The sequence below is a fragment of the Erpetoichthys calabaricus genome, chromosome 5 (assembly GCF_900747795.2).
Source record: "Erpetoichthys calabaricus chromosome 5, fErpCal1.3, whole genome shotgun sequence".
Lineage (NCBI taxonomy): Eukaryota > Metazoa > Chordata > Cladistia > Polypteriformes > Polypteridae > Erpetoichthys > Erpetoichthys calabaricus.
In genome coordinates this window covers 22,490,052-22,513,702 of record NC_041398.2, presented here as the reverse complement: position 1 = coordinate 22,513,702, position 23,651 = coordinate 22,490,052, and the positions used below count along the sequence as shown (strand labels likewise).

Here is a 23,651-nt window from a genome sequence, read left to right as displayed (position 1 = left end):
TATTGTTCGTTTATTACGATTGTTATAGTTCTCTTTGTATTCCATGTTGTCAGTTCAGCACTCCGGTTGTAATATGACCAAGCCATGCAAGCTTACTGTTGAGAAACGTATAGTTGTACAGGAGAAAATCAATCTTGTCTCAAATCAATGGCAACCTTTTGTAGGTCTATGAACTTAATTTATGCGTCACTTCCTCGCTTCTTATTGTTTTGCTGCCTTCTCAGTTGTGTAATGAATGTTTTCTTCAGCGCCCTTTGGGGCTCTTCTTTGTTTTCTACATACTGCGTTCACAGTCAGTTCACGTGATTACGTGGGAGGCGTGATGATGCGATACGAAACTCCGCCTCCCATGGCCATCGAGCTGCAGTGTATTACAGTATATGGACAAAAAAGAGGTTCCAGTTATGACCATTATGCGTAGAATTTAGAAATGAAACCTGCCTAACTTTTGTAAGTAAGCTGTAAGGAATGAGCCTGCCAAATTTCAGCCTTCCACCTACACGGGAAGTTGGAGAATTAGTGATGAGTGAGTCAGTCAGTCAGTCAGTCAGTCAGTCAGTGAGTCAGTGAGGGCTTTGCCTTTTATTAGTATAGATAATAATAATAATAATAATAAGAAGAAGAAGAAGTTTTATTTATGTAGTGCCTTTCATATGTTTTTCATAATTTTCATATTTTAATATGCTCATGAAGGTCTGTAGGCTACATGATGTTCTTGAGTCTCTGAGAATTAAACTTTCTGATGTTGGGCTGATTTTGCTGGAACATTCACTCCTAACGAGAGTGTAGCAGTCTTAAAGGCTCTCCACTTGGAAACCATCCTTCTTACTGTCAAATGGTCAATTTCAATTTTTTTTTTTTTCTTTGGGGGGGGGGGGGGTTGCCTTATGACCCTTCCCAGATTGATGAGCAGCACGACAAGAACACAACTGGGAATGCTTCAGAAGACTAACTTGCTGAAAGCTTTGCTTTTATAGAAGTGGCCACACAATCTGGTTGTTAATTATTCTTGTGCCTTTGATTAATACCGCCTGGCTGTTAGTTATTGTGGAATTTGGAAGAGTCTGGTTATTTGATCTCTATATGTTTTCTAAACCTTTAGTTTTTGGTAAAAACAACAGACGTTTTGAAATGTGTTTTATCTGACACCTGAAGTTAGATTTCTCTGTTTACAGACATTAGTGATGACATCACCATTGTGATTTAAACACCGAGTAATAAAATCACAGAAATGAAGGAGGCACATGAAAGATGACCTTTCCTTCTTTGGGGGCCCCTCTGACACATACACAAAACAGAATCAGTCAGCCGATTTGCACAATATAAGATGAAAATATTTAGATGGTGATTGATAAGTAAGGGGAAGGGGGAGTGAGGAAAGAGATTAAAAGCCGACTGAAACAGGTGAACTTTGCTCTTCTGCCTTGCAAAGTGGAATCCATGTATCCATTTGTGACTGAATAAAGACTGATTGATTGAACTATTCCTGTCTTACTCTGCGGTTACTTCCACACTCTCTCAGAGTAATTTGTGTTCTCAGAGATGGCCTCCTTTCTTCAGTTTTTGCGGTAGTCCTCTTCAAGCTATCTCGCCTCCAGAAATAAAATAAAACAACATTAGTTATCCCTTTGGAGTGCATGTTACACTGTAATTTATTCCGTAAACAGCAACAGACATGAGTTGTCAGTTAAGTTGACATTTTGCCGGGAAAGGTCAAATCGAATTAAAATATTGGAATATTTGACTTTCATACTATTGTTCTGGGTTAATGATGCAAATTAATGTTTGTTTTTTTATTAATACACTGCCCAAAAAAATTAATAGAACACTTAAGTCACAATCATATCTTGATGAATGAAATATTCAAGTGGAAAATCTTTACTGAGTAATACTGGGTAATTTGATGAGAACGAAAGATTATAACAACTGTTAATGGAAACCAAACTCACCAACCCACTGAGGGCTGATTCAACATCACACCAAACATCAAAGCCAAAAACTGAAATCCCAGGCTGATCCAACTTATGTGAATTTCATCACAGCAACACCTAATGTGACTCAGTCACATGTGTGTGTGGCCCTCACATGCCTGTTCACATTCCTGACAATGTCTGGGCCTACTCCCAATGAGATGGCTGATGGTGTCCTGGAGTATCTCCTCCCAGACTGGGATCAGGGCATCAGTGAGCTCCTGGACAGCCTGTGGAGCTACTTGGCCATGTTGGATTCACTGATACATAATGTCCCAGAGATTCTCAGTTGGATTCAGGTCTGAGGAATATGTGGGCCAATCAATGACATCAATGCCTTTGTCATCCAGGAACTCCCTACGCACGCTGGCCACATGAGGCTGGGCATTGTCCTGCACCAGGAGGACCCCAGGGCCCACTGCACCAGAGCAAGATCAGACAATGACTCTGAGGATTTCATCTTAGTACCTAACAGCATTCAGGGTACCATAGCCTAACATGTGGACCCTCCAAGGATATGCCTCCCCAGACCATCTCTGACCCACCACCAAACAGGTCATGCTGGATGGTGTTGCAGACTGCATAACATTCACCACGGTGTCTCCAGACACTTGTATGTCTGTCACACATGCTCAGTATGAACCTGCTGTCATCTGTAAAGAGAATGGGGCACCAATGGCGGATCTGTCAAATGTAGGATTTTCTGGCGAATGCCAATTGAGTTGCACGGTGATGAACTGTGAGCACAGGTCCCACTAGATGATGTCGGCCCTCATTTTGCCCTCATGGATTCTGTTTCTGACAGTTTGGTCAGAAACATGCACAACAGTAGCCAGCTCGAGGTAATTTTGTAGGGCTCTGGCAGTGCTCCTCCTGTTCCTCCTCACATAAAGGAGCAGATTCCAGTCCTGCTGCTGGGCTGGATGTCCTTCTATGGCTCTCCTTGTGTAATGGCATGACTCCTAGTATCTCTTCCATGTGGCACATATGGATGTGCCATCCTGGAAGAGTTGGACTACCTGTGCAACTGGAATCAGCTGCAGGTACCACCTAATGCTACCAGTAGTGACAAGGACACTAGCAAAACTAGAGAAGAATTGGTTAGAAAGGATAAGGAGAGAGCAACTGTCTGTGGCCACCATTCCCTTTTTGGGGAGTGTCCTGCTGTTGCCTCTCCAGTTGTTGCCACTTTCATTTGCACCAAAGCAGGTGAAGTTAATTCACAGTCACTTGTGTTTCCTAACTGGACAGACTGACATCCCTGAAGCTTCACTGACTCGGTGTTAGAACGTGATGATTCTGACTCTACAACTGTGCAAGAAAGCGACCAGCCATTAAACTACAAGACAAATCCGGCATCATTTCGTGGTGAATGGCAGAAATCCCCATGCACCTGCATGTATCCAGTAGGATACAACACACTCCTCCAACCTTTTCTAAGCACTAGTTAGTTGCAAAACAGAATTTAATTGACATTTTCATTCATTCTGGACAGAATCATGTATAGCGTGTGCCAAAACAGAGAAACAGAAGCAGCAGAGATACTAACTGATATTGTGTGGTTCTCTGAAGGGAACGACAGGTAGAGCTCATCTTCAATAAGAGATATCATGGGACTGGATGATAGAGCCTAATGAAGAGGAGAGGGCCAAACACCAATCCTTGGGGGACTCCCATGCTCACCTGGTGCACCCTTGATATCTCTTAATGACAGGACATACAGTAGGATCTGTCCAAGAGATAGGACATCAACCATCTGAGGGCAGTCCCATTGATTCCAGAGCCAGAGAGGATGTGAAGGAGGATATGGTGGTTGACCATGTCAAAGGAAGAGGAGAAATCTACCAAGATGAGCACTGATAGCAGTAGTTTTGGCCTGCTGTAATGTATCAGAAATGGTGAATTCAGCCATCTGCATGGAGTGGCCCTTCTTGAATCCTGACTGATTGAAGATCAAGCAGTCTATTTTGTAGAAGAAAGGAAGGGACTTGGTTAGAGTTAGCATGTTCCAGTGTTTTGGATAGAAAGGAGAAGGGCAAAGCTGGTCTGTAATTCTCTACTTCAGGTGGGTCAAGAGTGGGCTTTTTGAGGCTAGGAGTTACTAGAGCTTGTTTGCACAGTGAAGGAAAAGTGCATGTGCTGAGTGTGTTGTTGATGAATTGTGTAACTGCAGAAATGAGTGAGGGGGGCTTAGCCTGGAGGAGATGTAATGGGGATGGAGTCAAGTGGACAGATAGTGGGGGTGACTAGAGATGACCCCGGTGGGGAAAGGGGAGAAAGAGGAGAATGCTGTGGTGTGTTCAGGAGGGAGCATGCTGGGTGGTAGAGGGTGATAAGAAGACAGACACCTTTTCATAAAAAAAAAGAAGATTGCAAAGCCATCAACATCAAGGGGGTTGAGGAGGTCGGTGAACGCAGACAACAAGCCATAAGTGTCTGAAGTGTTGCAAATCCTATTTTGAAGGAAACTTACTTTAGCATATGACTCTTCATTGGTGAAAAACACAAACTACATCAAAAATCAGAAGTACAGTGCATCCAGAAAATATTCACAGCGCATCACTTTTTCCACATTTTGTTATGTTACAGCCTTATTCCAAAATGGATTAAAATACAATTATTATTTATTTTATAATAATAATGTGCACAAAGCACCCTCCACTCCACACTACTCATACAATAAATCAATAATCAATCACCAATCCTCCTCTCCCAGACGCGTTGCCACCCTTCCACCCAGCTCAGCGCACTCGTCTGGGGTTTCCCAGAATCCTTTATAGTCCCTGACCCGGAAGTGGTTCCAGCCCAACAATCCATAAGTCCTCATCACTTCCGGGTCAGATTAAAAGTCCTTTTCTTCAACCTGGAAGCACGTCGTTCCTTCTGGTCATGTGATCATGATGCACTTCCGGGTTATAGGGCACGTAGCACTCTGTAAACCTCCCTACAGCGGCTCCTGGTGGTCCCCATGTTATCCAGAAGGGTTGTTTATAAAAACTACAATGTCCATAATGCCCTGCTGGAATTTGGGGACCTTCCATGCTGCTGGGAGGGCTCCATCTGGCGGCCTGGAGGTGTGGACCGGAATATTTGGCCGCCCATCCCTCACAATATAATGGTCATCTTTTCACATACAAGTGCTTAGTTTATTATGTAAAGTATAATCCAATGGCTCCCAAGGCCAATGGGTGAAGTACTGCTTCCTCCTTTTTCACTGCTTTTGTTTCATTCTGCTGCATCCATTTTGTAGTCCATCAAGTATCTGTTTCTCTTGAAAGGAAAGAACAGGTGATTCTTCTAGTTTTGTTTTTTGCACTTGTCTTTTTAAATTGGTAAATCATGGGCATTGATCAACAGTAACAGCTGTAAGTTTTCTTGTTCCACATTTGTCATGCCCTGAATTGCATGTCTATATCATTTCATGCTGCCCCTCCATTTACAACATGGAGAACTCCTTAATTATTGGGGGTCTGTTTGACTATCTTTTCTTTCTGGTGGTTTCTGGTACTTATCTCATATCTAAACATAAGATGTTTGGCATAATATGCAGGTATAGCGTCTGGCCAGTTTGTATGAACACATTCAACGTCATCAGTATTGTGCTTCTATCCATGCAGTGAGCAATTTTCAGCAGAATCTCCTCTTTATCAAGATTCACTACTTTCCCTCTGTTATGCACTATGGTGTTAGAGAACACTGTATTGTGTTGCCATGATTAGTCTCTCAGTTTACTACTCCCAAGTCATCCATGAGTCAGATCTTTCTGGTGGGATTCTGAAGGGGCTTGAGACTTTTCTACAGTGTGAGTTCTGCTGTGATACAGAAGACTACTTTTGTATAAGAATCGTTTCCCACATTCAGTACAGCAATGAGGCTTCTCTCCAGTGTGTATTCTTGTGTGCCGTCGGAGATTGCGTAGTTCAGTGAATTGTTTGCCACACTCAGAGCAACTATATGGCTTTTCCCCAGTGTGTATCTTTGTGTGTCTTGTGACATGGCTAAAGGTTGAAAATTGTTTCCCACATTCAAAACAGCAGTAAGGTTTCTCTCCACTGTGAATTTTGGTATGCCTCCTCAGATCACTTGTGTTGGAGAATCGTTTACCACATTTTGAACAGCAATGCGGCTTCTCTCCAGTGTGAACTCTTGAATGTACCTTAAGATTGCTTACATGTGAGAATCGTTTGCCACATTCAGAACAACAATGGGGCTTTACTCCAGTGTGTATTTTCTTATGTCTTTGAAGATCACCCAGCAGAGAAAATTGCTTGCCACAGTCAGAACAGCAAAATGGTTTTTCTCCAGTGTGGACTAATTTATGTGATTTGAGATTGCCAATACGTGAAAAACGTTTACCACATTCAGAACAGCAATGTGGCTTCTCTCTAGTATGAACTCTGGTGTGTGCTCGGAGATCACCGGGTTGTGAGAATCGTCTGCCACATTCATCACAGCAATATGGTTTCTCACCAGTATGAACTCTCCTATGTCTATGAAGATTGGTGCTATGTGAGAACTGCTTACCGCATTCTGCGCAGAAATATGGCTTCTCACCAGTGTGAACTCTTCTATGAGCTTTAAGATGACTTAAATATGTGAACGACTTCCCACATTCTAAACAGCAATGTGGCTTCACTCTAGTGTGAATTCTTAAATGTGCATTAAGTTCACTGATTTGTGAGAAATGTTTACCACATTCAGACCAGCACTGGGGCTTTTCTCCGATATGAGCACTTTCCAGATCTTTAAAGTCCGATTTGGAGTTCAAACTCTTCACACTTTCTTGGCCAACATATAAAGCCAGGGGCTTACTATTTTGCTTTTGTTCACTAGCGCTGATGATCTCTAACCTTACTAGATTCTCACTGTTTAAAGAATTACACTTCAAAGAGGTGGGTATCAAACTTTCTGAGCAAGATGTCAGGTTCTTCCTATTTTCACCATGCTGCTCCACTGGATATCTGCACTGAAGAGGGGAAAAGTTGCTGTCCTCTTGCAAACCTGTTTTAAAAGAAAGACAAAATATTTAAAACTCTGCATTGTAATACACACCTTGACTTACTAAGTAATAAATCATGTTGGGAAGAAGGTTCAGCCCACAAAAAATGCTGCTCTTAATGTTCTGCTCTTAACTAAGAAGCCAAGGATGTTGTACCTCTGCGATATTTAATTTTGCTCACACAAAATATCAACAATTTTGTCTTTTGCATCATCTGAGACAGTTTTAAATCAAAAGCAACCATCACATATTTCACCTTTACAGCCATTGTTAATGCAATAGCTTAGATCAGGGGTTTCCAGACTTTAAGTCAAAGCCCCCCAAAATAGTTATACCTCCTAGGCAAGGCATCCGCTAATACAAACCAAATGAGATGAACCAGGGCTGATCTTGGATCTCGGTTACTTCTAAAATGACTTGCACTGCATGATTTTGAATAATAGCGGACCTGAAAATAACAGCAAATGTTTAACTATGTCAACCTATTGACACATACTGTATATGACTGAACGTCACATGGTATCTCTAGACCAAGGGCTTTCAATCTTCTATCCTTGGTGTAGCACCTCCAAGAATTGAAATATTTTAAGGTATCCCCATTTTATTTTACCCTTCAGTATTGAATTCTTAAAATGACATTTCTTAATTCCCCCCTGTCCCACCGGTATTGCACTTCAGAACTTTAACAAGGGATTACACAGCACTTTTTTGGGTGGTTGTACAGGTATTTTAATTTTTATCATATACAGCAAATGCTTTTTAATATAAGAACAGTAGAATGGCTCGAATAATAATACAAAAATTAGAAAGTCCAAAATTTCCTTATTTTTAATTTACATAAATTATATGGTAACATATGAATCCAAATTGAAAGAAATAGAAATAAAAGTTACAAATATCTCTCTATTACAATAAAAAAATCCTAGGACGAGACATGACTTTCTCAGAGAAACACTTTCATGTCTTGCGAGATGAGTCTTCATGCCAAGAGATTTAACCGCGCACTGGGCTGGAAATAAAAGACAAAGAGTAGATGACAAAGTAGAACGTCATAAAGAATTCAAAAACATTGGCGTGATACACATGCACAGCAGGTTAGAGATAATGAAAGTATGAAAATTCAAAAGTCTCAAAAAAATGATAGTAAAGATCACATTAGCACAAACAAATGGAAATTATTACTCAGTGAAATGACGGAACAGCGAAAAGAGATCAAATATATGGACAAAGGTGCTATGACAGAACTATGTAGATATTGTTCGGATTTAAACTTTAAGTCGGAGACTTGTAGATTGTCTATTTCATGTTGCCATCTGGGAAAAGTAGTGTTTCTTCCCGCGAGAATTAAAAAATTTGTTGTTTGGTGAAAGTGAAATCCACATACACGAACGGCAGAGACGTGAAGTTGCTGGTGCATAATGCAGGCCGGTTTGGATGGGGGATTGGTGAGTGAAGCAAGCAGTTCAGTTTAAAAAGAAAAAAAACAGAAAGATAACTCAAAGACAACTGTTAAGGGTGAGTGCCTTTTTACAGGCTCATTATTATTATTAGTTTTCATTGACAAATATTGTAAATTTAGGTACAGTTCTGCTTCTAATGGCACCCTACTCCTATGTTTATTTTTTAAAGAAGAATGCAAGTTAACAAACATTGGTAACTCTGTTCCTAAACAGTAGTGTTCAGCTGTTGATTAACAGTAATGATGTCAAAATAAAATGTTTGATACATTCATTTTCTTATTAGTAGTTGTTAACATTTGTCTACAATATATATTTTTTTCCTTCCTTAGTCATCGTATTCTTAAAATTGTTCTAAAACTGATGGAACATCAAACAAGTTTATCAAAATAAAAAAAATCTTGTAATGCTTGAGGACCAGATATGAGAGGGAGAGAGTGAAAGACAGGCAGACTAACATGCTGCTAGTGTGGTCGGCGGGCGGTGAGAAAGACAGCACCCGAGACCCTCTGTATTGCAAAAGTCAATCGGTCTTGGCGTGTGGTTACTGAGCAGTCTCCAGCCTGGCATGGATCAGCTCAAAGAAACAGGGGAGCAAGCAGCAGCTGTTCCCTCTGAGACAATGTGGTCAATGATAGATAGATAGATAGATAGATAGATAGATAGATAGATAGATAGATAGATAGATAGATAGATAGATAGATAGATAGATAGATAGATAGATAGATAGATAGATAGATAGATAGATAGATAGATAGATAGATAGATAGATAGATAGATAGATACTTTATTAATCCCAAGGGGAAACAGGTGCAGATTTTGATGGCAGGAGTGCAGTGGGATGGCACAGGAAACTGAAGCCCAGCTGAGCAGGGAGACTCGGGTTCAGCTGCTGTGAAATCAACGGTCTCACTTTTTACTTTCCTCGCGCACCACCAGACTGCTGTTTGTGTACTCCACTGCTCTCAAGTATAACTACATAAATATAAGAGTACTTTTATGCAACAATTAAAGAACGTTTTCAGTTACCAGCATATTTATTTAAAAACTATGTAAGGCTATTTAAAGACTAACACTATTCTAAAATTGTTTTTTTTTTTTTAAAATTAAGGTCAACCTCAGTGGGGCTGAAGCATCCAGTTTAGAAAACATTGGTTTAGATAATTAGGGGAGATGAACAGCACAAGAGCAAAATACGATTAGAAAAAAATGTGCTATACCTTCAAAATTAATCACACGTATTAATGCTTCAATTCTGACAACCCTAATTTTATTTATATAAACACTAGCTGTGTAACCCCGTGCACTAAAAAGCCAGGGGTCCTAGAAACTACTGAAACCGTCAGAAAAAATTGAAAGGAACTACTCTGGGCATCTCTCTCCTAGGAGGATTCATTTTACTGACGTGCTCACCTCGCTTGTGTTATTACCAGCTAAGCGACTTTGTCTTTCTTCTGAGGTTTCGTTTTGTAGACGTGCTCGCCTTGCTTGTGTTATTAGTGGCAGGAGGAAAAGTAAAAGGGATACTGTGTTGCCGATGTTAGTGGCTAAGTGACATTGTCTTTCTTCTGAGGTTTCGTTTTACTGATGTGCTCACATTGCTTGTGTTATTAGTGGCAAAGAGAGTTTTCTGTTTCCTTGGAGGTGGAACCCTTACCCCAACTCCACCTCTCACTTCTGGTCTGGACAGACAGACACACACACACACTTCCACGCATAGACGTTTATATATAAGACTAACTGTGTAAGCTTGTGCTGTAAAAAGCCAGGGGTCCTAGAAACTATTGAAATTGTCAGAAAAAAAAACTGAAATGTAGAGATGTCAGGTAATTGAAAGGAACTCCTCTGGGAATCTCTCTCCAAGGAGGATTTGTTTTACCGATGTGCTTGCCTCGCTTGTGCATTAGCTGCTAAGTGAGTGACTCTTTCTTTGAATGTTTTATTTTGCCGATGTGCTCGCATCACTTGTGCATTACCGGCGGGAGGCAATATAAAAGGGATACTGTGTTGCCAATGTTAGCCTCAAAGCAACTTTGTCTTTCTTCGAAGGTTTCGTTTTGCCGATGTGCTCGTCTCGCTTGTGTATTAGCGGCGGAAGGTGAAGTAAAAGGGAAACCGTGTTGCTGATGTTAGTAGCTAAGCGACTTTGTCTTTATTCTGAGGTTTCATTTTGCTGACATGCTTGCCTCACTTGTGTTATTAGCGGCTAAGCGAGTTTTTCTGTTTCTCGAGACTGAACCCTTACCCTGACTCCATCTCTTACTTCCGGGCCAGACAGACACACACACACACACACTTTCCATTTGCAGATGTTTATATATAAGATATATACATATATATTGCCTGTATGACTGATTATTTTCCTCTGATGATGACTCCTGAAAACCTATTTTAAGAAATTGTCCCTTTGTGGATTTCCAGCTACAAATATGCGAACTGTATGACAGACCTTCACCTCCATATACTGTATTATACATATATACACCACAAAAGAAGCTCTCTGTATTTGATGCACAGCAACATAAAGATATTTCTTTGAGGGCCTGAATGAAATCCAGTGAAGTTCTTGACCTGCTCACTGCACCAAAACACATATTTAGACCAAGAGAAGAAGTCATTTTAAAAGAAATAGCCTTTTATGGGTTGGAAGTACAACAAGCAGCAGAAACTGCAGTCCAGAAAAGAGCAAAGTAAGACAGTGAAATGTGGATGAAAAGTTTGGAACTTGCCAAGTTTTCATAATTTGGAACTGAATTGTGCACCACTCTGGTGATGGAGGTGCATCCACGTGTGCAATTCAATGGACTTTATTATCTCTGTTATTTAATCCCATGGCTTGTTGCTGCTCTCATTCTGCTGCAGCAGACATTTCCAAAACTGTTGATTTTCTGCTTTTCCTAAGAACATCGTCAAAATGTTTTGGTGACCTGACAGATCAACCTTACTGAGACCTTCTCCTTTCTTTATTTTCAGATATTGTGTGATGCGGACAGGTGAACTGGTCATGTGGCGGTTTGTTTTGTGTTCCATTAATGTTTGGCTGCTAATTAAGGAAAATGAGACAACTAAGGGGTCTGAATCAAGTTAATTAAAATGAAGGCAAAAGAAGTTAATTAGCAGCAAAACCCAGTCACTAATGAAGAAGATGGTTTGAAATGCTTTAGACTCAAAATGGAATGTTGGCTCTCTGGCTAAAGGATCTGGGCTGGTAACTCAAAGGCTATCAGTTTGAATCCTGGCACTGACAGAATGAATGATACTCCATTGGGCCCTTGGACGATGCCTTTAACCTGCAACTGCTTCAGAGATGCAGGACAAATAGCTGACCCCATGCTCTGACCCCCAAACTCTCTGGAGAGTAGGTTGGGATATGTGAAAAATGACAACTTCCTAATACAAGAAATTGTATGTGACAAATAAATGCAGCCACTGTGACCCTCCAGGATCAGAGCTGGACATCCCTGGTGTATATACAGTACTGTGCAAAAGTTTTAGGCAGGTGTGAAAAAATGCTGTAAACAAAGAATGCTTTCCGAAATATAAATAATGATTGTTTATTGTTATCAATTTACAAAATGCAAAGTGAGCAAACAAAAGAAAAATCTAAATCAAATCAATATTTGGTGTTCCTACCTTTTGCCTTCAAACCAGCATCAATTCTTATAGGTCCACTTGCACAAAGTCAGGGATTTTGTAGGATTCTAGTCAGGTCAACCAATTCTACCAAACAGGTGCTAATGATCATCAATGTCACACGTAGGTTGAAACACAGTCATGAACTGAAACAGAAACAGCTGTGTAGGAGGCTTCAAACTGGGTGAGGAACAACCAAACTCTGCTACCAAGGTGAGGTTGTGGAAGACAGTTTCATGTCATGGCAAGATTGAGCACAGCAACAAGACACAAGGTAGTTATACTGCATCAGTAAGGGTCTCTCCCAGACAAAGATTTCAAAGCAGACTGGGGTTTCAAGATGTGCTGTTCAAGCTCTTTTGAAGAAGCACAAAGAAACGGGCAACGCTGAGGATCGTAGACGTAGTGGTCAGTCAAGGGAACTTATTGCAGCAGATGAAAGACACATTAAGCTTATTACCCTTCGAAATCGGAAGATGTCCAGCAGTGCCATCAGCTCAGAAACCAGTGGGACCCAGGTACACCAATCTACTGTCCGGAGAAGTCTGGCCAGAAGTGTTGCAGCCAAAAAGCCATACCTCTGACGTGGAAACAAGGCCAAGCGACTCAAGTATGCACGAAAACATAGGAAACTGGGGTGCAGAAAAATGGCAGTAGGTGCTCTGGACTGACGAGTCAAAATTTGAAATATTTGGCTGTAGCAGAAGGCAGTTTGTTCGTCGAAAGGCTGGAGAGCGGTACAATAATGAGTGTCTGCAAGCAACCGTGAAGCATGGTGGAGGTTCCTTGAATGTTTGGGGCTGCATTTCTGCAAATGGAGTTGGAGATTTGGTCAGGATTAATGGTGTTCTCAATGCTGAGAAATACAGGCAGATACTTATCCATCATGCAATACCATCAGGGAGGCGTATGATTGGCCCCAAATTTATTCTGCAGCAGGACAACAACCCCAAACATACAGCCAAAGTCATTAAGAACTATCTTCAGCGTAAAGAAGAACAAGAAGTCCTGGAAGTGATGTTATGGCCCCCACAGAGCCCCGAACACAACATCCTCAAGTGCGTCTGGGATTACATGAAGAGATAGAAGGATGTGAGGAAGCCTATCCACAGAAGATCTGTGGTTAGTTCTCCAAGATGTTTGGAAGAACCTACCAGCCGAGTTCCTTCAAAAACTGTGTGCAAGTGTACCTAGAAGAATTGATGCTGTTTTGAAGGCAAAGGGTGGTCACACCAAATTTTGATTTGATTTAGATTTCTCTTTTGTTCATTCACTGCATTTTGTTGATTGATGAAAATAAATGATTAGCACTTCCATTTTTGAAAGCATTCTTTGTTTACAGCATTTTTTTCACACCTGCCTAAAACTTTTGCACAGTACTGTACATACTCAAATATACCAAAGAACCAAAGATTTAGGGTCAGCGTGAAAATCAAAGTATTTCCCACTCTGCCATCATTAAACATCTTACTGTCTTTAAGGTAGGAAATAGACACTTGAAGTACATAATCACAAATTCTGAACCCACTTAATTCTTTTGTAAGCTGCTTATTTAATGTATTGGATGGAATTTTTAAAACAGGCTTATTTTAGTTCACTAAAAAGTATAGACATATTTTCCAAAACCAAATTTTGAATCTGCAACGAACACATTCAAACTCCTTAAAACCTTTGCACTGCTTCTTCTGCATTTCTTCTTCACCTAATGAAGATAATAACTCTTCACTTACCTCAGTATTCTAGTTTCACTGTATACAACTACTTTAATTATCTCATTTTTTTATCCCAATATGATTTAGGTTTTCTTAAGGTTTTCAACATCCATCATCAAGCTAGAAAGTGGATTGTAGTTTTCTTCTATAGCTCCTTCAAGTGCTTTTATTCTGTTTACATGATTATTCAACATAAGCAGTTATCCATAAATGAATCTGACAGTTGCCATGGTGAATGTCACTCGCTGTTGTGTCACTGTCACTCAGACCTACACCTTAGGCCACCACTTCAATCATGCACTAGGATCGCCAACACTTTCTACTGACAGCTCTTTTAATGTGTAGAAGTCATACAGACTTGAGAATGTCAGTCAAATGTCTTTCACTTATTTTACTTTCTGTCTTTTCAAGAAATGAATTCTGATTGGCTAATGTGCCAAGACACACCAACAGGACAGCACCTCTTTGTCTTTCAGTTTTCGTTTCTTCCAGGCTGTTGCCGATTTCTTTCATTGAAGGCCCATTTCACACTTAAACAGGGAGTTGAACCTTAATGGACTGGTGCCATGGCAGGACACCAGTTCATCTCTTGCACACGCCCATCCTCAGAAAGGACCAAGCTGGAATAACACATTGCTCTAACACCCACATTTTTGGTGATGTGGGACTTGAGTAACTGGAATAAAACCTGCACAGACAAAAGGAGGACACCCAAACTCCACACAACAAGAACAATGACCAAGCATGGGACTTAGACAACAGTGCTACCCACCACTCCAACCATATGAAAGGCTAAACAGGTGCATTAAAAAAAACAAAAAAACAAATGCTCATTAAATCTATACATTTCAGTATTATAATTTTACGGTCACATGAACAATACTTTTTCTGTGGTTTAACAGGTAACCAGAAACTAAAAAGTTATGTGAGAGGGTTTTAATCTAAAACATAAGAAATGTTAAAAAGCGGTCTTTGAACATGAAAAAAAGTTTGGTAGATCACTTACATAATCCAGATTGCCCTGCAGACAATTCTGGCTTCTCTTTTCTGACTGCATTTTTGTCCCCAGACTTTGACTTGCGAAGAAGTTTCCTCCTCTTGTACCCTAAAATACACATTTCTCTTTGGAATGTTGAACCCGAAGGTGGTCTAAAATCATTTTTTGGCGACGGGTCTTCCTTCAAAACATTTACAGTGGTGTGCATTTGTACTTCAGGGCTAACAGTGCCCTGCTTACAATCCTCTGCTTTAACGCTCACAGATGTCGTCTCCTCTTCCTGTTTAAAAATACAAATTTTCTCTTCAGAATTCTCCTCTTTTGTGCTGAAACCTGTCAGATGTACAGAACTCCACTCACAATCCTCTTGTTTGACATGGGCCATTCTCTCGTCCTTGAGATTCACCATGTAGTTTGACGTGTTACTTTCTTCACAGATTCCTTTGTAACCATCGCAGTGCTGGCTTCAATGGGGCGGTACAATTCTGTGCATGACGGCTCATCTTTTCACTGTGAAAAGAGCACATAATTCCTTTATAATTGTATTACAAACACAACAATAAACATATTTACCTTGTTACCATTAACTTATTATGTATTGAAAAAAAACAAACCTAACAAAGTAAAACAGCCAGTTTCTTGTCAAATCTATTCAACATTTGGTTTACAAAGTAAATTGAATCTTAGATGTTTAATGATTCCCATTAAGAAAGCAGCCAAAGATTGGAAAAAAATTCTAAACTTCTAAGCCTGCACCTCTTTTTAAAGCAGCCTGAAGGTCTTATGTGTGCTGTGTGGATGTGGGAGTAAGTGTGCTCTGGGGGTGCTTCCTATCTTATACCCAGTGCTGACAAGATGAGTTTTAGTCTCCTGTTTTGTCTTGGTAGAGTATTATATTGCTCTACTTTCCCCTTTTCTATTATTAATATGTAGCCTTTGTCAGAATGCCTCAAATCTCACAGACTTACCACTGTTTATAAGGTATTGTACCATATGACTTCCCCCCACCTTCCCTTCTACATTTATAACCTCAGGCAATTAGGTGTAGTAAAGGGCAAGCAGGCATTAAGTTAAACTTTAAATAATGTATTATTGATAATATTCATAAATAAAAATATCCAAAGTACATTGAATATTGGCAACCATACAATCTGGTAAATGGTGATGTGTAGTTTCAGGCAGCACACAGACTTGTAGTTACTTTAAATATCTCTAGTTAAGGCATAATTTCTAGTCAACTTTCTTCAGAACAGGCCGCGTGCCTGTCTCAATATGGCTGCTGAGCTGTGCTCTTCATTGTGTTGTCCTTTTAAGTTCATGGTGTGTGAGATGGTCTTTCATCAGTTTGGTAAGAGAGAGAGAGCTGGGTAAGGCAAGCAAATTTATAGATTTTCTGTCCAACCCCTACAGCCAATAGGGTGTCGTGGTACTTAAGGGCTTTTGATATAAGACAATTCCAAACAGCCATACTTCAGACCAATGGGGCACAGAATACTTTCACATCTGCCACCATAACCATTTATTAAGTTAAAGCTTGGCAGTTAGGCAGCCTGGATTTCCTGTGGGTGTTGACTGAGAGTCCTGCAGAGAAATATTAGCCAATCTTGTTTGAGGCACTTTCCCCCAACCCTGTCGTAAAATTACAAAGAGACTCAGTCCTAAAAGGGGGGGGAAAGGGGTTCTTAAACCATCAAACCATTGCTGTTATTATCAATAATGTAACACTAATATTACATTGCTTTGTCTAAGTTACAAAGAAAGACATATAAATATTTATTAACTTGTATGCAAAATTTCACATCACAACACCTCCTGTAGCCATAAAGTTAGATTAAGGGAGTTTAGACAATGGAGATTCACCACTCTAAAAACCAGCAATCATACAAGGATGGACTAATGGATAAAATCCACAGGCAACAAACAAAAACGTGACTGTTCACTCCATTTTTATAATATATGGGGCTCTTGCTGGTGGGGGTGTATTGTGTTTGTTCTTATATGGCCCAAAATCTGTATTCATTGTTTATTTCTACCATATTCATTTTTTATTTTATCAATAAAAATTTAATCACAAAAAATACTATTATGATCGATAGATAGATAGATAGATAGATAGATAGATAGATAGATAGATAGATAGATAGATAGATAGATAGATAGATAGATAGATAGATAGATAGATAGATAGATAGATAGATAGATAGAAGCCAAATACCACTGACTCACTCATCATGAAATCTCCAGAACCATGAGAACTTGGGACTTGAAATTTGGAATGTAGGTTACCATTGGCCCATAGGTGCTTGCTAAGAAACGGTTTTAAAAATGTCGTGCTCCAAGCGTGAAATGTCTTATAGTTTTAGACTCGTTTGTATATCTGTCCACTTTTCAAGAGAGAACTACTTCACGGATTTAGATCCGGTTGTTTTCTATAATTTGCTTGGACTTTCCGGTTGATTTTGCAACTTCTCTCATCACGCTAACTACCACTGTTCACTTGTGGTACCGATATACTTATGCAAATCCAAGAGAGTGGCTGTGGACCGAGAGCAGGGGGGCGGGGCCTTCCTCATTCACTCGCCAGCCTCTGTTCGAGTCGCTCTACCTCTCGCCACGTGTTGGAGTGCACTTTGCCTCTGCTTAGCTAGTGATACCTGTTTGTTCCACTGACATTATCATCTACAGATTGTTGAGGAGTAACGTTTGACATTTTTGAGAGAGAGATCAGAGCTCCATGTGTTTTAGAGGGAAGTTGCTGATTGCCAGAGATATCACGGCCATGTGCTTTCCCATCAGAGCTGAACATGATCAGATATAGTGCCAGCGCCTATTGATTTTTAAAGTTTGTCCTGTTTCATTAATATTTTGGCAAAGCCATGGGGTAGAGCTAGTTATTAATATATGTGGCACTACATGGGGTATGTGGGTGATTAATGTACAGTTGATGTCCAATTTTAACATTTTGTTGTGAAAAAGAAGTAAAGCAGGGAGCAACTGTATGGCTGCACACAGCTTGGTAAAGAGACACCTAGCGTATGCTGCTTGTAAAATGTCAACTCCCCACTGTGGCTCCACTTTTCAGTTGCAGAGTGATACTTGTCTGACTAGTCTCACCCCGTTGTCACACACGTGTGATTGGGAGGCAGCTAAAGGGCCTGAATAGTAGTAGTACCACGCCAGACCAGGGGGTGACGAGCTGCACTGACTTTCTTTCTCAATCCTTTGCAGATCATCAACGGGAAATCCCACTAGGTCCTGGCTCCATTGATGACATCACTTCCAGTACTGGTGCTATTGGTGATGTCACTTCCTGTCCCGACCTTTAAAGCTGCCATATTCTCACACTCAAATCAGTTCTGTTTTGGACTCAAACCTGTGAATACCTCAACAAAATTACCCATTTGCAGCCAGGGTACAATATACAGTGTGACAATAGATGCCGCCATACCAGCGCTCAAACCGACACAGACAGACGCAGGAGGCACACTGATAAAACAAATACATGTTTCATTTTCTTTTTCTCTTCGTTTGCACCCAGACAACTGTGTTGATGTGTTTTAGGACACTTGAAGGCATATGGACCAATCACATCTATTGGTCTCTACTTTGCCAGCATTTTATGACTGACTACATCCTTTCTTTCTTGTTCTCCTAACTACATTTGTGCATCCTTTGAAAATTAAGGAAATGCTGAGAAGAACAAAAGTAGACTAGCTGTGGTGGGAAGGATGGACTGGAGGACTAAACAAGATTGGTCACTGAATCAGGGGAGTCTGGGGAGGCACCCTGCACCACTGGCCCATAAGGTGTGACAGAAAGCCAAAGGACTGGCATTAGTTTGGTCTCTCTGCCTCTTTCTATCATCCCATCATCATGCTGAAGATGGAGTGTGGAATCTAACATCTGCCCAGGAGAACATCCTGAATTGACATCATTGATAATTATTAGTAAGCGTATTATGACTGTGTAATATATCTCTCTATTATAAAAGAAAATCTCAAGACGTAGACGAGTCTATTTCCAAGAGATTTTTTCAAGTCCCGCCCTCCTCTCCACCATTTCCGGTTTACGGTCCTCTCACCTCTCATTCGTGTGAATGCTTTTGTCAGACACAGTTCCTGCTGCCTCAGGTCTTATAAATTTTGACATTTTCCTCACTTTAAGTTCCCAATAAAAGAAGACATGTTATGTCCAAATCTTATTGAAGAATTTCATCCCGAAGGGTTATCAACAGAAGAAAAGAGTACACGGGCAATCCTAGCACCAAGAAATGATGAAGTCAGACGAATTAGCGTGAAAATTGTCAATTGGTTACGTGGCAAATTAGTTAAATGCATATCAATAGACTCTGCTGAAACAGTTAGTGGTGATCATGCGGAAGATGAAAACATCAACTTACAATATCACTTAGAATATCTACAACCATTAACACCATACATTCTTCCATCACATGAATAACTGTTGAAAGAAGGAAGAATTGTAATGTTATTACGTAATTTATGTCCGAGTGATGTGCTATGCAATGGGACAAGATTAGTTGTATTCAAAATTGGTCGAACAATTCTGACATGTAAAATTTTAACAGGCGACAAGAAAGGTAATGTAGTCCCATCTTCATGGGATAACATTAGACACCAAGGGAGATCTTGATAGGCCATTCGTATTAAAACGTTTACAGATTCCTGTTAGAATAGCTTTTGCAAAGACAATTAACAAATCACAGGGACAAACATTTGAAAGTTTATTTATTAGAGAGAAAGAAACAAAATTCTCTCACAGGCAGTTATACGTTGTGTTGTCATGATGTAAGTCCAAACACAGAATCAAAATTCAATGCCATATTGACAAAAGGTTAATTCCAAATATTGTTTTTACTGAAGTGTTACAGTAAAAGTGTAAGTTTAAAAAGTGTTTGTGTGTTAATTTCAAAGCCAAACAGAACAAAATTGTGTATCACAATGACTACCTCTAACACAACATGAAACATCATTTTCTTTCAATTTATTACGTTTTACTATGGTTAAATACTCGCTGTAATGTAAAATAGTTAGTTCTATCATGCATATGTAACAATTACCATGAAAATAACAATCTGTTTAAATTGTACATCCGCATCCCCATACGCGAGCAGCAGACCCATGAAGTGGCTAGCACGTAGCACCCGGCCGGGAGTTGGCAAGCGAAGCGAGCAGGGGGCAGAGCCCCCTAGTTTAATATATTTTTGAGATCCAACAACCCCCCAGCTGTGCTGGGCACCAACACTGTTATTACAGGCAGGTCCGTCGCTAAGGCAACCACAGGTTCACAGACTCGCCACATAACATGTCATGTCTGTCACCCGATGGCTGATGAGGGGGCCAGTCTAACCCGCCCACTGACTTGGCCCCATCACTTCTTGTTTGCTATGTTCGAGTGTATTGAAGTGGTGGCTCCCATTTGAATAAAGACCTTAACTGTTCCTGTTTTAATTAGAATATAGTCGGTTTTCTTGAAGCCTTTGGGCTCTGCGTCATCTCTTAGGTCCAAGACATTGACTCACATATTACAATATCCTGACTTTGCTATATTACGTATGTTCTTACTGCTATTTTAATTAATACTACTTTGCTTTTAAATTTCTAGTTTGTTTGTTGTTTCTAGGGTGATTAAATACAGGGCACCTAGTGTGAGGGGATTGCCACAATACTTCAAACAAGGTTTGGAAGGCTGAGGGGGACCCCCCTAGAGCAGGGGTAGGCAACGTCAGTCCTGGAGAGCCGCAGTGGTTGCAGGTTTTTGTTCCTACCCAGTTTCTTAATGAGCAATCAATTATTGCTGATGAAACACTTATTGCTTAAGTGATAGTTTGATGCTTCATTTTAGTGGTCTCGCTTGTTAAGTCTCCCCGCCCTTAATTGCTTATTTCAATCTTAAACAGCTGCATTCAGTGTGTTAATGGCTCCTTATTTAGTAATAAGATGTAAAAGACAAAGCAGCCAGAAGTTCTCCATCTAGCAGCTAGCTGGCTGCTTTGTCTTTTACATCTTATTACTAAATAAGGAGCCATTAACACACTGAATGCAGCTGTTTAAGATTGAAATAAGCAATTAAGGGCGGGGAGACTTAACAAGCGAGACCACTAAAATGAAGCATCAAACTATCACTTAATTATTGCTGATGAAACACTTATTGCTTGATTGCTCATTAAGAAACTGGGTAGGAACAAAAACCTGCAACCACTGCGGCTCTCCAGGACTGACGTTGCCTACCCCTGCCCTAGAGTGTGGGCATTAGGGTGACAGTAAATGCATTGTGGGTAAGCAAGTGTTTTTAACAGAGAGATACTAACTTTGATGTATTTAGGGGATTCCCATTTAGGTCTGGGTCATACCTTTAAAATAACTTCATTTTTACCACACAGAACTTGTTTAATTGTTAAAGGACAAGTTTGGTATTTTTCCAAGTCAAAACATTTTTTTTCACGATAATAGTATATATTAATTTTCCATATAAAATTGTGTTTGAAGTGAAGCATATTTTTTCAATACATTTTAAAACATACTTTGCCTGTTTGTGCAGCTAAAGAAGACACGGGTCCCCAGGTGAAGCAAAAAGCCTTTAAAAACTTACCAAATACACTCATGCAGAGTGTATGTAGACATGCATCTTGGGATCACAGACATATTGCAAAACAGTGTTTTAAGAGAATAACAAAAGCAAAAATCGGGAGTGCTCTCCCCTCAACTTTCTCACATACTCAGATATGGGATGGATATTTTAAGAAATGTAAACCGCAAGACAATGGATTATGTTTTTATATTACATACATTAAAGAAGCATCAACAACAAATCAAATTAATAATATTGAACAATTATTATAAAAGTAAAGAGGAAAAATTGGACTCTAGCTGCATGAATAAAAAAAAAAAAACAAAAATCGAGTATGTGTTCAGGTAAAGTACCACTATAGCCCAACAGCTGATAGAAATCTACGTTTTGTACCTAATACTTGTATGCACAATTTGGTTGACCTAAGTGAAAGTGTACTCAAGTTATCGTGTTTACATACAAACAAACACACAAACACACAGAATTCCAAAAATGGTATTTTCAGACTCAGGGATGTCTAAAACATTGAGATTCATCAAAATCTCGAAATGGAAATTTTGGATGATTAGAATACTTTCCCTACGAGAAAGTAAATCGGACTCAGCGAGGTCTAAAATGTTGAGATTCGTTAAAATCCTGAATTTTTGGACGATTACAATAGGAGAAAGTAAAAAGTAAAAAAAAAATAAAAAAAATTATACACATTATCAACATATTGTTGCTTAATTTTTATTAAAATGTATTAACACACACAAAGAGACATAATTCCAAAAGTATATGAAAATTGTATCTCTGTCCAAATACTTATGGATCTAACTGTAGCCTGCCTGTACTATTGGCAGCAGTAAGTGGTTACTAATTTTAAAAGTGGCTGAAACAAAAGCCTGAAGCCATTTCGGCTCTCCAGGGTCAGAGTTTGACATGCCCTGTGTGGAGTTTACAGGTACTCCCTATGCCTGTGAGGATTTTACTTAGAGAACTCCAGTTATCATATCACAACCGGAAAGACATGCTGGTTAGGTTGCCTTGTTATTCTAAAGCAGTTCTTGATATGTTTGTGTGAGCCAAGCAATGGATTGGCATCCTGTTTATGCTCTCTACCTTGCACCCTGTCTAATCAGGATAGGGGGCTCTGCAGTAATGAAATAAACCCATCAAAAATCCTTTGGGATCCAATTAAACTCGGATAAAGGAAAATGAAAGATAAAGAAAAAGAACTCAAATAAACCAAACACGGAAAAAAAAACTATAGGTCCTTGTTTAAAACGAAAAAAGGTCAAGATCAAATATAGTTTTTTTCCCTTTCTTAAAATAAAAACAACTCATCCATCCATTGTCCTGATCACAACAAAGAAGGGAAGACGAACTTAACCGTAAGGAACACGAGAACACCCTGAGCCACCGTCCAGTCTCCCTAATCAAGCCCTTCTTCGTCAGGAGATTAATTTCTCTGACACTCGTCATAGATGTCCGCTCTCACAGCCACACCTAGATAGTCATTCCTCGGAGACGGAGAAGATGCCATACCTGAAAATCCGTGCAACATAATACGAAACCTCCGACTTCTCCTTTTTCTGATTCTTCTTCGGGTTTATGGTCGATTTAGCTCTTCACTCGCCAACAGGCCACCGCGGTGTGAGAAATGCAGGAGGGCGGACTTCCCTTCACAGCAGCGCTTCCTTTTTCAATTAGAAATCTCGACTACAGGCTCTCAGGAACTTTTTCACTTTCCAAATTTTGTAGAGCAGGAGATCAAGACAATGAAACAGTTAATGATCATAGGTTTGACATAGGCACCAGGAACCCCGAGCTAATTTAAGGTGCACGCGTCTTCTGACGAATCCTGGCAACAGTATGGCACGCTCAAGAGCGCGCCTGCGCGTAGAACAATTACTTGACTACATTTCCCTACGGCCCTTGCACCCAACGTTCCTGCATTTGTCTTTTTCTTCCACTTCTTCTTTTCCTACTTCTATGTGGGGTCGATGTTTTGAACGTTTTGGCGTGATTTTTACGGTCGGATATCTTTCCTGACACTAACCCTCACAAATTATTTAAGGAAAAGTAAAAACTTCATTTCCCAGGAGTTAGTGCGGCAAGCATGTTAGCCTACAGAGAGGTGGTGTCTCAAGACTTTTCATAGATCACTATAATACGACTATATTTGAAAATGCTTTATTTATTTTTTTACGTTTTGGTCATTCGCTCATCCTGAAACGACATTGTCCACCTCCAAAAATATACTGTCGCGACAAAGGCTCGTTAATGTGTGTAAATTGGAAAACACCGGGTCTC

At 40.0% G+C, this 23,651-nt stretch overlaps 1 protein-coding gene across 2 annotated transcripts; it reads right to left on the bottom strand.

Moving 5' to 3' along the window:
- Positions 1-4,631: 4,631 nt before the first annotated feature.
- LOC114643710 (zinc finger protein OZF-like) lies at positions 4,632-23,438 on the bottom strand. Of its 2 annotated transcripts, none has more exons than XM_028792224.2 (3): positions 22,884-23,438; positions 14,778-15,278; positions 4,632-6,971 (listed from the first exon to the last, which is right to left on the bottom strand). In XM_028792224.2, exons 2-3 carry the CDS (start codon positions 15,175-15,177, stop codon positions 5,713-5,715), a joined length of 1,659 nt encoding a protein of 552 aa, XP_028648057.2. In that variant the 5' UTR covers positions 15,178-15,278; positions 22,884-23,438; the 3' UTR covers positions 4,632-5,712. The 2 variants fall into 2 exon arrangements, with proteins under 2 accessions (XP_028648057.2, XP_051783429.1); XM_051927469.1 differs by having other exon boundaries at positions 14,778-15,266; positions 22,913-23,438.
- Positions 23,439-23,651: the final 213 nt, after the last annotated feature.